Source organism: Gorilla gorilla, chromosome 21 (genome assembly GCF_029281585.2).
Source record: "Gorilla gorilla gorilla isolate KB3781 chromosome 21, NHGRI_mGorGor1-v2.1_pri, whole genome shotgun sequence".
NCBI lineage: Eukaryota > Metazoa > Chordata > Mammalia > Primates > Hominidae > Gorilla > Gorilla gorilla.
This window is the reverse complement of record NC_073245.2, coordinates 49,202,942-49,216,534: the sequence shown is the minus strand read 5'-3', so window position 1 is coordinate 49,216,534 and position 13,593 is coordinate 49,202,942. Positions and strand designations below refer to the sequence as shown.

Here is a 13,593-nt window from a genome sequence, read left to right as displayed (position 1 = left end):
CTTTTCTTCCCCTCTGGCATGTAGGTATATAGAAGTGTTCTGCTGAAAAGTATTCCAAGAGAAGTTGTGGCGTATAATAAAAATATAAATGATGACTTTGAAATGATAGATTGTGGTAAGTTATCCAATTTAACATATTATATGTAAAACACATTGGATCACACTGTACATAATACAGTGGGTATCAGACAACATGGAAATGTGAATCATAAGGAGGTGAGGTGGACAATGCATATGTTTTGAAAACAAATAAGTTTGAGATTGGAATGTGCTGGTATAGTTTATTGAAACCATTAATTTGTCCCCTGTTAATTGTGTTTTGGAAGAAGTTTTCTAGTCTACTTATACATGTTAATGAAACACGTAAAAGAGACTTAATAAAATTCTAAAATCTGAATGACAGGGAAAACAAGGTAGCTGACAGTAATCTTCCCGAGGAGTCTGTTAAGAAAATGTCCTGGCTAGGCATGGTGGCTCACGCCTGTAATTCCAGCACTTTGGGAGGCCAAGGCGGGTGGATCACGAGTTCAAGAGATCGAGGCCATCCTGGCCAACATGGTGAAACCCCATCTCTACTTAAAAAAAATACAAAAATTAGCTAGGTGTGGTGGTATGCGCCTGTAGTCCCAGCTACTCAGGAGCCTGAGGCAGGAGAATCTCTTGAACCCAGGAGGCGGAGGTTGCCGTGAGCTGAGATCACGCCACTGCACTCCAGCCTGGCGGCAAAGTGAGACTGTCACACACACACACACACACACAAAAGAAAATGTCCTGTTCATATAAGTATTACTTGTAGGTAATTCTGCTACCACAGGCAAGACTGCACCCTCTTGCCACCATCATGCTAAGACTTTAAGCACTAGTAATCTTTTTTTTCAAAGAAAGGAAAATCAAATGGTTAGTATTCATACACCTCTTCTGCCTACCTCCTTTCTCTTGTCTCATCTTTCCATGTATTTCAGGTGTATGTAATATATACATGTGTATATACTATGATTTTTTTTTTTTGAGATAGGGTTTTGTTCTGTCACCTACACTGAAGTGCAGTGGTATGATCATGACTCACTGCAGCATGGACATCCCAGGCTCAAGCAATCCTTCCACCTCAGCCTCCCGAGTAGCTGGAACTGCAGGCATGCACCATCACTCTGGCGAATTTTTATATTTTTTTGTAGAGACGGGATTTTGCCATGTTTGCTCAGGCTGGTCTCGAAATCGTGAGCTCAAGTAATCCGCCCACCTTGGCCTCCCAAAGTACTAGGATTATAGGCATGAGCCACTGTTCTAAGCCTAGGTACTGTGATTTCTTTAATGCCACAGTGTGAGACATTTAGGTCATTTCTCCTTTTCTTGTCTTGTCTTGTCTCGTCTCGTCTCGTCTCGTCTTCTCTCCTCTCCCCTCTCCTCTCCTTTCCTCTCTTCTTCCCATCCCCATCCCCCTCCTCTCCCCCTCCCCTGCCCTCCTTTCTCTTTTATTTTTTCTTTTCTTTTCTTTTCTGAGACAGGATCTTACTCTGTTACCCAGGCAGGAATGCAGTGGCACGATCATGACTCACTGCAGCCCTGACCTCCGGTGCTCCTTTCATCTCAGTCTTGCTGCCACACCCAACTAATTTTTTGTAGAGGTGGGATTTTGCCATGTTGCCCAGGCTGGTCTCCAACTCCTGGGCTCAAGCAGTCTCCCTACCATGGCCTCCCAAAGTGCTGGGATGACAGGTGTAAGCCACCATGCCTGGCCAGGTTGCTTCTAATTATGCACAGCTCTGTGATGAGCATCGTTTGTAGCTTAATCTTTAGGCCGCATCCTTAGGATAAATTCTTAAGAGAAAATCTGATGAATTAAAGCAAATTTTTAAATTATAAAAATATCCGTAATCATTATGGTGTCCACTGGGATATACATAAGTGTATTATTCTGGAGCCTTTTCAAGGCAACGAGGAGTATATAAGACAGTAACCCTAGCCGGGTGTGGTGGCTCACACCTGTAATCCCAGCACTTTGGGAGGCCAAGGTGGGTGGATCATCTGAGGTCAGGAGTTCGAGACCAGCCTGGCCAAAATGGCAAAACCTTGTCTCTACTAAAAATACAAAAATTAGCCAGGCATGGTGGTGAGCACCTATAATCCCAGCTACTTAGGAGGCTGAGGCACAAGAATTGCTTGAACCCAGGAGGCAGAGGTTGCAGTGAGCCAAGATCACACCACTGCACTCCAGCCTGGGTGACAGGGTGAGACTCCATCTCAAGTAAAAAAAAAAAAAAAAAAACGCTGGGCACGGTGGCTCACGCCTGTAATCCCAGTACTTTGGGAGGCCGAGGCGGGTGGATCACAAAATCAGGAGTTCAAGACCAGCCTGGCCAAGATGGTGAAACCCGTCTGTACTAAAACTACAAAAATTAGCCAGGCGCAGTGGCAGACACCTGTAATCCCAGCTACTCAGGAGGCTGAGGCAGGAGAATCACTTGAACTTGGGCGGCAGAGGTTGCAGTGAGCCAAGATCCTGCCACTGCACTCCAGTCTGGGCGACAGAGCTAGACTCTATCTCAAAAAAACAAACAAGCCCGGGTGCGGTGGCTCACGCCTGTAATCCCAGCACTTTGGGAGGCCGAGGCAGGTGGATCATGAGGTCAGGAGATCCAGACCATCCTGGCTAACACGGTGAAACCTCATCTCCACTAAAAATACAAAAAATTCTCCGGGCGTGGTGGCGGGTGCCTGTAGTCCCAGCTACTCCAGAGGCTGAGGCAGGAGAATGGCGTGAGCCCAGGAGGTGGAGCTTGCAGTGAGCGGAGATCGCGCCACTGCACTCCAGCCTGGGCGACAGAGTGACTCCATCTCAAAAAAACAACAACAACAAAAGCCATTTTCTATATTTGTTATACATGTTGCTTACCTATCCAGGGTGGTTTTTCTGTTCCTACAAAAGCAGACATCAGAGGTTAGCTAGGAAGCTGTGGATCACTTGCCTGTTTTGTGTTTTTTCTATGAGAAACTAACTGCTAGCAAGTATCTGAGCTACAAGAGCAGTGAAGTTGCAGAGAGCAGAAGTAAGCAAAAGATAATAGACGATGTCGTTTTCTGTTTTGTTTTCTTTTTGATAAGTATCTGCCAAAGAAACTTGAGGTGACTGAGAGTTCGCCACTTCCTGTATATATAGGTTTCAGATCAAATTCTGCTACACAATTTCTTTCTTTCTTTTTTTTTTTTTTGAGATACAGTCTCACTCTTGTCGCCCAGGCTGGAGTGCAATGGTGCGATCTCGGCTCACTGCAACCTCCGCCTCCCAGGTTCAAGTGATTCTCCTGCCTCAGCCTCCCGAGTAGCTGGGATTACAGGCACCTGCCACCATGCCCAGCTAATTTTTATATTTTTAGTAGAGACGGGGTTTTGCCATGTTGGCCAGGCTGGTCTTGAACTCCTCATCTCAGGTATTCCACCCGCCTTGGCCTCCCAAAGTGCTGGGATTACAGGCGTCAGCCACTGCACCTGACCTTTTGTTTGTTTGTTTTGAGACCATGTCTTGCTCTGTCACCCAGGCTGGAGTACAGTGGCACAGTCACAGCTCACTGCAGCCTTGACCTCCCAGGCCCGAGTGATTCTCGACTCAGCCACGGCCTGGCTAATTTTTATATTTTTTGTAGAGATGGTGTTTCACCATGTTGCCAAGGCCAGTCTTGAACTCATGGGTTCAAGTGATCCATCTGCCTTGGCCTCCCAAAGTGCTGGGATTACAGGCGTGAGTCACCGCACTCTGCCTTACATACGGTTATTAACTAGATATATTTATTAGCAAGTAAGCAAACAACCATTGTTACAGATCCTGTACAGTGGTGGTGGCACAGGGCAGGGAGAATATCCAGTGATAATGAACTCAGGAATTCTGGCACTCAAAAAGAGAGAGCACAGTGGCTTACGTCTATAATCCCAGCACTTTGGGAGGCCAAGCCAGGAGGGTGGCTTGAACCCAGGAGTTCAAGACCATTGTGGGTAACATAGTGACAGCCTATTGCTACAAAAAAATTTTTAAAATAGCCACACATGGTGGTGGGCTTCTGTAGTCCAAGCTACTCAGGAGGCTGAATTGGGAGGTTGGCTTGAGCCCAGGATGTCAAGGCTGCAGTGAGCCATGATCTTGCCGCTGTACTCCAGACAGAGCAAGACCCTGTCCCAAAAAAAAAAAAAAAAAAAAAGAGAGAGAGAGAGAAAGTTATGTAGGAGGATATACAATCAGACAAGTCTATATTCAGATAAGTCACCTTCCAGTTCTTAGAGCTATGGTTAGATGCTATGACCCAGATTTGGACACACCAAAGAACACCAACTTGGGAAGAACAGTTCTGGTTCTATAAACAAATTCATTATGAGTTGTAAAATAATTACTGTTTAAAAAGCACACACACAATTTATATATCCTATGCAGTAAGTTCATATATCCCAGTTCTATGTCTGACCACCACCCATAGAAAAGATTTGCTCAAGAACAGGTGCCAAGATTTCAGATGCAGGATTCAGTCAACCTTAAGGCTAGCATCAAGCAAATACCGTGGATCAGAATTCAGGGCTGGACACAGGACTTCTCAGAGCTTTTAGCCTTAACATTATTATCCCTAAGAGTAAAGCCGAGAGACTTCACTGGATCTTTCATCCCTTTCATGGCTATTGAGGGTAGTGTCTCAAATATTTTAACCAATCTGCTTATCTTAAATACTTTTGATTTCCTGAACATGAGCTCATTTTTAGCATTAGTCACACTTAATAAACATTCACTATTTTCATCAGTAAAAACCCATTTCTGGCTGTACATGGTGGCTCACACCTGTAATCCCAGCACTTTGGGAGACCGAGGCGGGCAGATCACTTGAGGTCAGGAGTTTGAGACCAGTCTTGCCGACATGGTGAAACCCCCTCTTTACTAAAAATACAAAAATTAGCCAGGCATGGTGGTGAGCACTTGTAATCCCTGCCACTTCGGAGGCTGAGGCAAGAGAATTGCTTGAACCTGGGGGCTGAGGTTGCAGTGAGCTGAGATTGTGCCACTGCACTCCAGCCTAGGCAACAGAGCAAGACTCTTTCTCAAAAAAAAAAAAAAAATTCTGACCTTGAGTATGTTAATGAGCAAAGCATTGGTCATTGACTGAGATATGCCTAACAGAAACTGTTGGAGTGGAGAATGAATTTCCTGATTAAAACACCAGCTCACTCCTCATGGGCTGTGAATTCGTCAATGTCATGTTAGCAGACTGCTCCAGAGTGGCAGTCTTGATTAGAATACTTGTGAGACCCAGGTTATAGCTTAACCTAAGTAACACAAACATAACACTGTACTCAAGTGTATTGTAGTTAATTGAAAACTTTGCATTACTTCCTTAGAAACTTGTTTTAAGGATTAAAAAGAATTATATTTAGGCTGAGTGTTGTGGCTCATGCCTGTAATCCCAGCACTTTGAGAGGCTGAGGCTGGTGGATCACTTGAGCCCAGGAGTTGGAAACCCTCCTGGGCAACATGGCAAAACCCCGTCTCTACTAAAAATAAAAAATAGCCAGGCATGGTGGCACGTGCCTGTAGTCCCAGCTACTCAGGAGGCTGAGATGGGAGGATCACTTGAATCCAGGAGGTCAGGGCTGCAGTGAGCCAAAATTGCACCACTGCACTCCACCCTGGGTGACAAAGTGAGACCCTGTCTCAAAAAATAAAAAGTATGCTTTGTATCACAACATTGCATTCTTTTTAACAGACTTAGAAGATGCTACAAAAACACCTGACTGTTCCAGTGGACCAGTGAAAGAGGAAAGAGGTGATCTTATAAAATTTTACAATACAATCTATGTAGGAAGAGTGAAGTCATTTGCACTGAAATACGACTTGTCGAATCAGGACCATATGGTATGTTTTATGTTTTACTACTTTATTATTATTTGCTGTCATAGTTGGATTACTATAAGTTTATTTTGCTAGATAAATATGTCAAAGTAAAATTACTAGCAATTAATCAGAGCATGACCAGTAACTTAATCAGTGATTAAGGCTATGGTACAACAGAGACCAGAGGAAATCATGGGATCTGTTGCCCAAGCTAGAGTGCAGTGGCGAGATCTGGGCTCACTGCAACCCTTGCTTCCAGGCCTCAAGCGATCCTCCCACCCCAGCCTCCCAAATAGCTGGTACGACAGCCGCATGCCACCACGCCTGGCTAATTTTTTTGTATTTTTAGTAGATACGGGGTTTCACCATGTTGGCCAGGCTGGTCTTGAACTCCTGGACTCAAGCAATCTACCCACCTCAGCATCCTAAAGTGATGGGATTACAGGTGTGAACCACCACGCCTGGCATGAATTTTATCTATACCATGATTATGTTGCTAGAAATTCCGTATACATATGGGTAAGAACTTGATGGGAACATGAATATTAAAACAACTAATTTGTTTTTTTTGTTTTCTTTTTTTTTTTTGAGACAGTCTCACCCTGTCACCCAGGCTGGCATGCAATGGTGCAATCTCAGCTCAACTGCAACCTCTGCCTCCCGGGCTCAAGTGATTCTCCTGCCTCAGCCTCCCTAGTAGCTAGGATTACAGGAGCGTGTCACCACACCTGGCTAATTTTTTGTATCTTTAGTAGAGACAGGGTTTCACCATGTTGGCCAGGCTGGTCTCGAACTCCTGACCTTGTGATCCGCCCACCTCGGCCTCCCAGAGTGCTGGGATTACAGGCATGAGCCACTGCACCCAGCAAATTTGGTAAATTTTTCTGTTGTTATATTGTGAGATTAATGTTTTTCTCAAGTTAAAGACAAAAGGGGCCAGGTGTGGTGGCTCATGCCTGTAATCTCAGCACTTTGGGAGGCCAAGGCAGGCGGATCACCAGAGGTCAGGAGTTTGAGACCAGCCTGGCCAACATGGTGAAATCCCATCTCTACCAAAAATTAGCTGGGCGTGGTGGCAGTCACCTGTAATCCCAGCTACTCGGGAGGCTGAGGCAGGAGAATCACTTGAACCCAGAAAGCGGAGGTTGCAGTGAGCAGAGATCGCACCACTGCACTCCAGCCTGGGCGACAAGAGGGAAACTCTGTCTCAAAAAAAAAACAAAAGGAGGTCAGGCGCTGTGGCTCATGCCTGTAATCCCAGCACTTTGGGAGGCTGAGGCAGGTGGATCACCTGAGATCAGGAGTTCGAGACCAGCCTGACCAACGTGGTGAAACCCCATCTCTACTAAAAATACAAAAATTAGCCAGGCATGGTGGTGGGCACCCGTAATCCCAGCTACTTGAGAGGCTGAGACAGGAGAATTGCTTGAACCCGAGAGGCAGAGTTGCAGTGAGCCAAAATTGAACCATTGCACTCCAGCCTGGACAACACAGCAAGACTCAGTCTCAAAAAAGAAAAAAAGAAAGAAAGAAAGACAAAAGAAAGTAGATAGGCCTGGATCATTAATAGAGGCACCACTAAGAAATTTTTATGCAGACCCTAGTTTTGGCAGTCGCAGCAGGCCTGAGAAAGTGTTGCCAGTGTGTAAGCTGAGGTTGCTTCCCAGAAGACCAGACTTTAGCTCTAAGAGAGACCAGCCAGGCGCCTCCCAAGCCTGTAATCCCAGCACTTTGGGAAGCTAAGCCTGGAGGATTGCTTGAGCCCAGAAATTTGAGACCATCCTAGAAACACAGGAAGACCCTGTCTCTTAAAAAAAAAAAAACTAAAAATTAGCCGTGTAGTGGCTGGTACACACCTTTAGTCCCAACTACTCAGCAAGCTAAGGTAGGTGGATCGCTTGGGCCCAGGAGGTCAAGGCTGCAATGAGCCACAATCGCACCACCACACTCCAGTCTGGGCAACAGAGCAAGACCCTGCCTCAAAAAAAAAAAAAAAAGAAAGAAAAGAAAAGAAGGCCCTAGCAGAAGCTGCAGCTGGACAGCCAATAGCTGTTTCTATGTATCTGTGTGCATCTGTAGATTTCTATTCTTCCTCTTTTCGTGGAATATGGTCTATGACTATTCTCAGAGGTCATAACTGTTCATCCTGCTTCAGTTTCACTTCCCCTCTGTCATGTGCTATACTCTGAATATCTCTACCATCTTAATTTATTTCCATTATACAGGGTATTAAAAATGAAATGCTTGCTCATCCAACTTATTTCTAAATCTTTTCCGTTTCCATATGAAGTCTTTCCCATTTCATTAACAGATTTTTTTCCATGTTGGAATCATCCTGCTGGCTAATAGAATTCTCTGCCTCTTATTCTCTCTGCTACTGCTTTGGTTGTGAGCAGGTATGTGTGTAGAGAGAGATTGTTACAGCAAGTGTTAGAAGATTGGTTACTCTTTGTCCCTACTTTTTTTTTTTGAGAAGGAGTCTCGCTCTGTTGCCCAGGCTGGAGTGCAGTGGCACAATCTCAGCTCACTGCAACCTCTGCCTCCTGGGTTCAGGCAATTCTGTAACTCAGCCTCCTGAGTAGCTGGCATTACAGGCGCCTGTCACCACGCCCAGCTGATTTTCGTATTTTTAGTAGAGACAGGGTTTCACCATCTTGGCCAGGCTGGTCTTGAACTCCTGACCTCATGATCCACCCGCCTCAGCCTCCCAAAGTGTTGGGATTACAGGCATGAGCCACCGCGCCCGGCCTGTCCTTACTTTTTAAGCATGAATATGAGGTTCTCATGCTCGTGGCTTAACTCCTGGTGTCTTGTCCAGAATTTTTTTTTTTCTTTTGAGACAGAGTCTCACTCTGTCACCCAGGAAGGAATGCAGTGACATAATCTCGGCTCACTGCAACCTCTGTCCCCGGGTTCAAACAACTGTCATGCTCAGCCTCCCGAGTGGCAGGGACTATAGGCGCACGCCACCACACCTGGCTAATTTTTATATTTTTAGGAGCTACTCAGGCGGCTGAAGTGGGGTTTCGCCATGTTGGCCAGGCTGGTCTCCAATTCCTGGCCTCAAGTGATCTGAGCACCTTGGCCTCCCAAAGTGCTGGGATTATAGGAGTGAGCCACTGCATCCGGCCCCAGAATTCTTTTTTTTTTTTTTCTTTTTCTTTTTTTTTTCTTTTTTTTTGAGGCAGAGTCTTGCTCTGTCACCCAGGATGGAGTGCAGTGGCACAATCTGGGCTCACTGCAACACCTCTGCCTCCTGGGTTCAAGCAATTCTAGTGCCTCAGCCTCCCAAATAGCTCGGATTACAGGCATATGCCACCACGCTCAGCTAATTTTTGCATTTTTAGTGGAGACGGAGTTTCACCATGTTGGCCAGGCTGGTCTCAAACTCCTGACCTCAGGTGATCCGCCCGTCTCAGCCTCCCAAAGTGCTGGCATTACAGGTGTGAGCCACTGTGCCTGGCCAGAATTCTTAATACTAGTTATAGAACTTCCTGAAAGATCCAGGAAAATAGGCCGGGCATAGTGGCTCACACCTGTAATCCTAGCACTTTGGGAGGCCAAGGTGGGTGGATCACCTGAGGTCAGGAGTTCGAGACCAGCCTGGCCAACATGGTCATCTCTATTAAAAATACAAAATTAGCCGGGCGTGGTGGCACATGCCTGTAATCCCAGCTACTTGGGAGGCTGAGGGAGGAGAATTGCTTGAACCTGGGAGGCAGAGGTTGCAGTGAGCCTAGATTGTGCCATCGCACTCCAGCCTGGGCAACAAGAGCAAGAGACACTCCATCTCAAAAAAAAAAAAGATTCAGGAAAATAAATTCTAGTTCATCTATTATTGTTAAAAAAAAAAAGAAGAAGAAGTAATGGATCATTTTTTTTCTCAACCATAAATGAGCTTTTTACAGTATAACTGTTTTCTAACTAGAAGATACCATAAGAATAAAAATATGGGATTCAAAAACAAAGAAAAACTTTTATCTAAAAAATCTGACTTTTGGGTTATTTTAGATGGATGCTCCACCACTCTCTCCTTTTCCACATATTAAACAACAGCCAGGCTCACCACGCCGCATTTCCCAGCAGCACTCCATTTATATTTCCCCGCACAAGAATGGGTCAGGCCTTACACCAAGAAGCGCTCTGCTGTACAAGTTCAATGGCAGCCCTTCTAAGGTAAGGTGAATAGGCTAAAAGTTGGATTTCAGATTAACAGTCAGTAACTGTTAATCCTGCCTCTTTTTTTTTTTTTTTTTTTTTTGGCCAAGTTACTACTATACTAATAAAATATGAAATGTTAACTATGGCATGTCTCCTCTCATCAAGAGCAGTATATTCAGTTTGAGGTAGTTTAATCCATTATTATTGACGTGGTATTTGTGGAGTTCACTTTGAAAGTCCAGCATGTTTTCCTGTTCAAGCAAGATCTTGAGAAGGGACCAGTAAGGCAACACCTGCAAGTGGTCAGACCTGGGGGATGTCAAGTTGAAAGAAAGGCATTGGAAGTGAAAGTGCATTTGGTAGATGGCACCCAGGATAGGAAGATGTCTGAAAACACAAGCCTCCTCTTGTGTACATAGACAACTCTGTGATCATCTCCATCCTTATCCTTGTTCAGTGGTGAAGATGTGGTATGGACATGATTGCTGTTTTCAGATACTTCATGGACTATCAAGCAGATATGTTCAGTATGTCTCCAGAAGTCAGAATCAGTATAAACTGGAAGAAATTCTAGTGGGGCAGATTGTAACTCTGTCCAAATACAGTGGCTCCTTCTTATTACTTTTCTATTCAGTTATACAGATAACTACAGAGTTCCTACTATACTTGACAAAGTTGGCTAAGATAATATACCTGACTGGACACAGTGACTCAAGCCTGTAATCCTAGCACTTTGGGAGGCCAAGGCGGGCAGATTGCCTGAGCTCAGGAGTTCAAGACCAGCCTGGGCAACATGGTGAAACCCCATCTCTACTAAAAATACAAAAAATTAGCCAGGCATGGTGGTGCGCACCTGTAATCTCAGCTACTCTGCTCTGGAGGCTGAGGCAGGAGAATCACTTGAACCCGGGAGGCGGAGGTTGCAGTGAGCCGAGATCACCCCTTTGCACTCCAGCCTGGACGACAGAACGAGACTCTGTCTCAAAAAAAAAAAAAAAAATGTTGAAAATCATTACTCTAAGGAAGAGGATCTCAAACTGTAGGGAGCTTTAAAATCATTGGGAGGGCTTGTTAAAACAGATTAGGGCCGGGCACGGTGGCTCACACCTGTAATCCCAGCACTTTGGGAGGCCGAGGCAGGCAGATCACGAGATCAGGAGTTCAAGACCAGCCTGGCCAACATGGCGAAACCCCGTCTCTAAAAATACAAAAATTAGCCGGGCATGGTGGTGGGCACCTGTAATCCCAGCTACTCGGGAGGCTGAGGCAGGAGAATCGCTTGAACTCAGGAGGCAGAGGTTGCAGTGAACCGAGATCATGCCATTGCACTCCAGCCTGGGCGACAAGAGCAAGACTTAGTCTCAAAAAAAAAAAAAAAAAAAAAACAGATAAGGCTAGGCACGGTGGCTCACACCTATAATTCTAGCATTTTGGGAGCCCGGGGTGGGGGAACACTTGAGGCCAGGAGTTCAAGACCAGTCTGGCCAACATGGCAAAACCCTGTCTCTACTAAAAAGACAAAAAAATAGCCAGGCATGGTGGCATGTGCCTGTAGTCCCAGCTAGGGAGGCTGAGGCAGGAGAATAGCTTGAGCCCAGGAGGCAAAGCTTGCAGTGAGCCAAGATCATGCCCTGCACTCCAGCCTGGGCAACAGAGAGAGACCCTGTCTCAAAAAATAAAAAATTCTAGATGCTTCTGCTGCTTCTGGTCTGGGTACTACACATCAAGAGCTACTGTTATACAGTAAATTCAGTTGTTTTGGTTTGGTTTGGATTGGTTTGGTTTGGTTTGGTTTTTGAGACAAGGTCTCACTCTGTTTCCCAGGCATGATCACTGCTCACTACAGCTTCAGCCTCCCCAGGCTCAGGTGATGCTCCTTAACCTCCCGAGTAGCTGAGACTACAGGCACAAGCCACCACACCTGGCTAATTTTTGTATTTTTTGTAGAGACCAGGTTTGCCATGTTGCCCAGGCTGGTCTGAAACTCCTGGGCTCAAGTGATTGAACCATCTTGGCCTCCCAAAGTGCTGGTATTACAGACTACCACACCTGGCCTTAAATCTAATTTTTAAACCACCTGAAAAGATTAGTTCAAGCCATCCCTTATTAGGTTGTTCTAAGTTTTAAAAAGAGTCCTTATCCCAGTGTTAAGATTTGGATAGAGGATACAGCACAGGAAAAAACAATTAGCTTGGTTGTTTGCTGCCATTTCCCCTCTCCCTCTTTTACTCACACACATTCTCTATTTCTGCACAGAGTTTGAAAGATATCAACAACATGATAAGGCAAGGTGAGCAGAGAACCAAGAAGCGAGTAATAGCCATCGATAGTGATGCAGAATCCCCTGCCAAACGCGTCTGTCAAGAAAATGATGACGTTTTACTGAAACGACTACAGGATGTTGTCAGTGAAAGAGCAAATCATTAATGTTGTTCTTGTTTCTATGATAAAAGCACTTTCAGATTGTTCTGCAGAAAGTTGGAGCTCTGTCCTTCAAACCTTTTAGCCCTATAGATGATAAATATCACTGGGTTATAAGAAAAAATTGCACAAAAATTGTGTGCTTTTTAAAATATTTATCCAAAATGTAGTTGACAGAGATGTATTTTGAGTTGGATTGGAAAGGAATATTTTAAGTGCCTTTTAAAAATACTAATAGTCCGGCCAGGCGCAGTGGCTCACACCTGTAATCCCAGGACTTTGGGAGGCCAAGGCGGGCAGATCACCAGAGGTCGGGAGTTCGAGACCAGCCTGACCAACATGGAGAAACCCCATCTCTACTAAAAATACAAAATTAGCCGGGTGTGGTGGCACATGCCTGTAATCCCAGCTACTTGGGAGGCTGAGGCAGAATTGCTTGAACCCAGGAAGCGGAGGTTGTGGTGAGCCGAGGTTGCGCCACTGCACTCCAGCCTGGGCAACAAGAGTAAAACTCCATCTCAAAAAATATATATATATATATTAATAGGGAATTTTTTTTAATGTTTGCTCCTTGAGTTAGTTTTCAAGATGAAATAAGGAGAAACCCCATAAGTTTTTAGCTCTCTTTTAAAAATAAATGTCTCCTTCTGTGTTCTGTAATATGAGGATAAATAATCTACTTTTGGTAAGCATGCTTTGAGATATTTGTATTCTTAATTTAATATTGAAGGAAGGGGTTGGTTCCCATAGTACCTGGCCAGAGGGTTATATATCATCCTGTCTCTGGCCCACTGTGGTAATTCCACATCCAGGTACCACTGCCATTCAGAGTTGTCTCACCCCTTCTCGTGCCTTTTCTCTCCTTGAGCTTTATAAACAGATTTGTACCTGAGCCCCAGTGCTACACTCATCCTTGCTTTCCAGCCCTAAGCCATCTCAGCCTGATGTCACAACCCAATAAATGGGGCACTTTCTTCTTTTGTAAACTATTATCATTTTGGTTTCTGTGACATTAACTTAATTATATATGATCGTATTAACTCATGTAGTTCTCAAAATAGGCAGCTGCTTCTCAAGCCAGTAAAATAAAATTCAGTTAGTTATTAAAAACTAAATTCCTATTAGTAAGGTAACACCATGATTATGTG

At 44.8% G+C, this 13,593-nt stretch overlaps 1 protein-coding gene across 4 annotated transcripts in view; it reads left to right on the top strand.

The window, feature by feature from the left end:
• RBL1 (RB transcriptional corepressor like 1) overlaps positions 1–13,134 on the top strand; it is a 90,004-nt gene extending 76,870 nt beyond the window's left edge. For all 4 annotated transcript variants that reach the window (XM_031005045.3, XM_055373474.2, XM_055373475.2 and 1 more), the window contains 4 exons: positions 25–115; positions 5,736–5,884; positions 9,875–10,039; positions 12,281–13,134. In XM_031005045.3, coding sequence (XP_030860905.1) covers positions 25–115; positions 5,736–5,884; positions 9,875–10,039; positions 12,281–12,451 — 576 coding nt within the window. In that variant the 3' untranslated portion in view covers positions 12,452–13,134. The remainder of the gene's footprint in view (positions 1–24; positions 116–5,735; positions 5,885–9,874; positions 10,040–12,280) is intronic.
• The last annotated feature ends 459 nt before the right edge of the window (positions 13,135–13,593 follow it).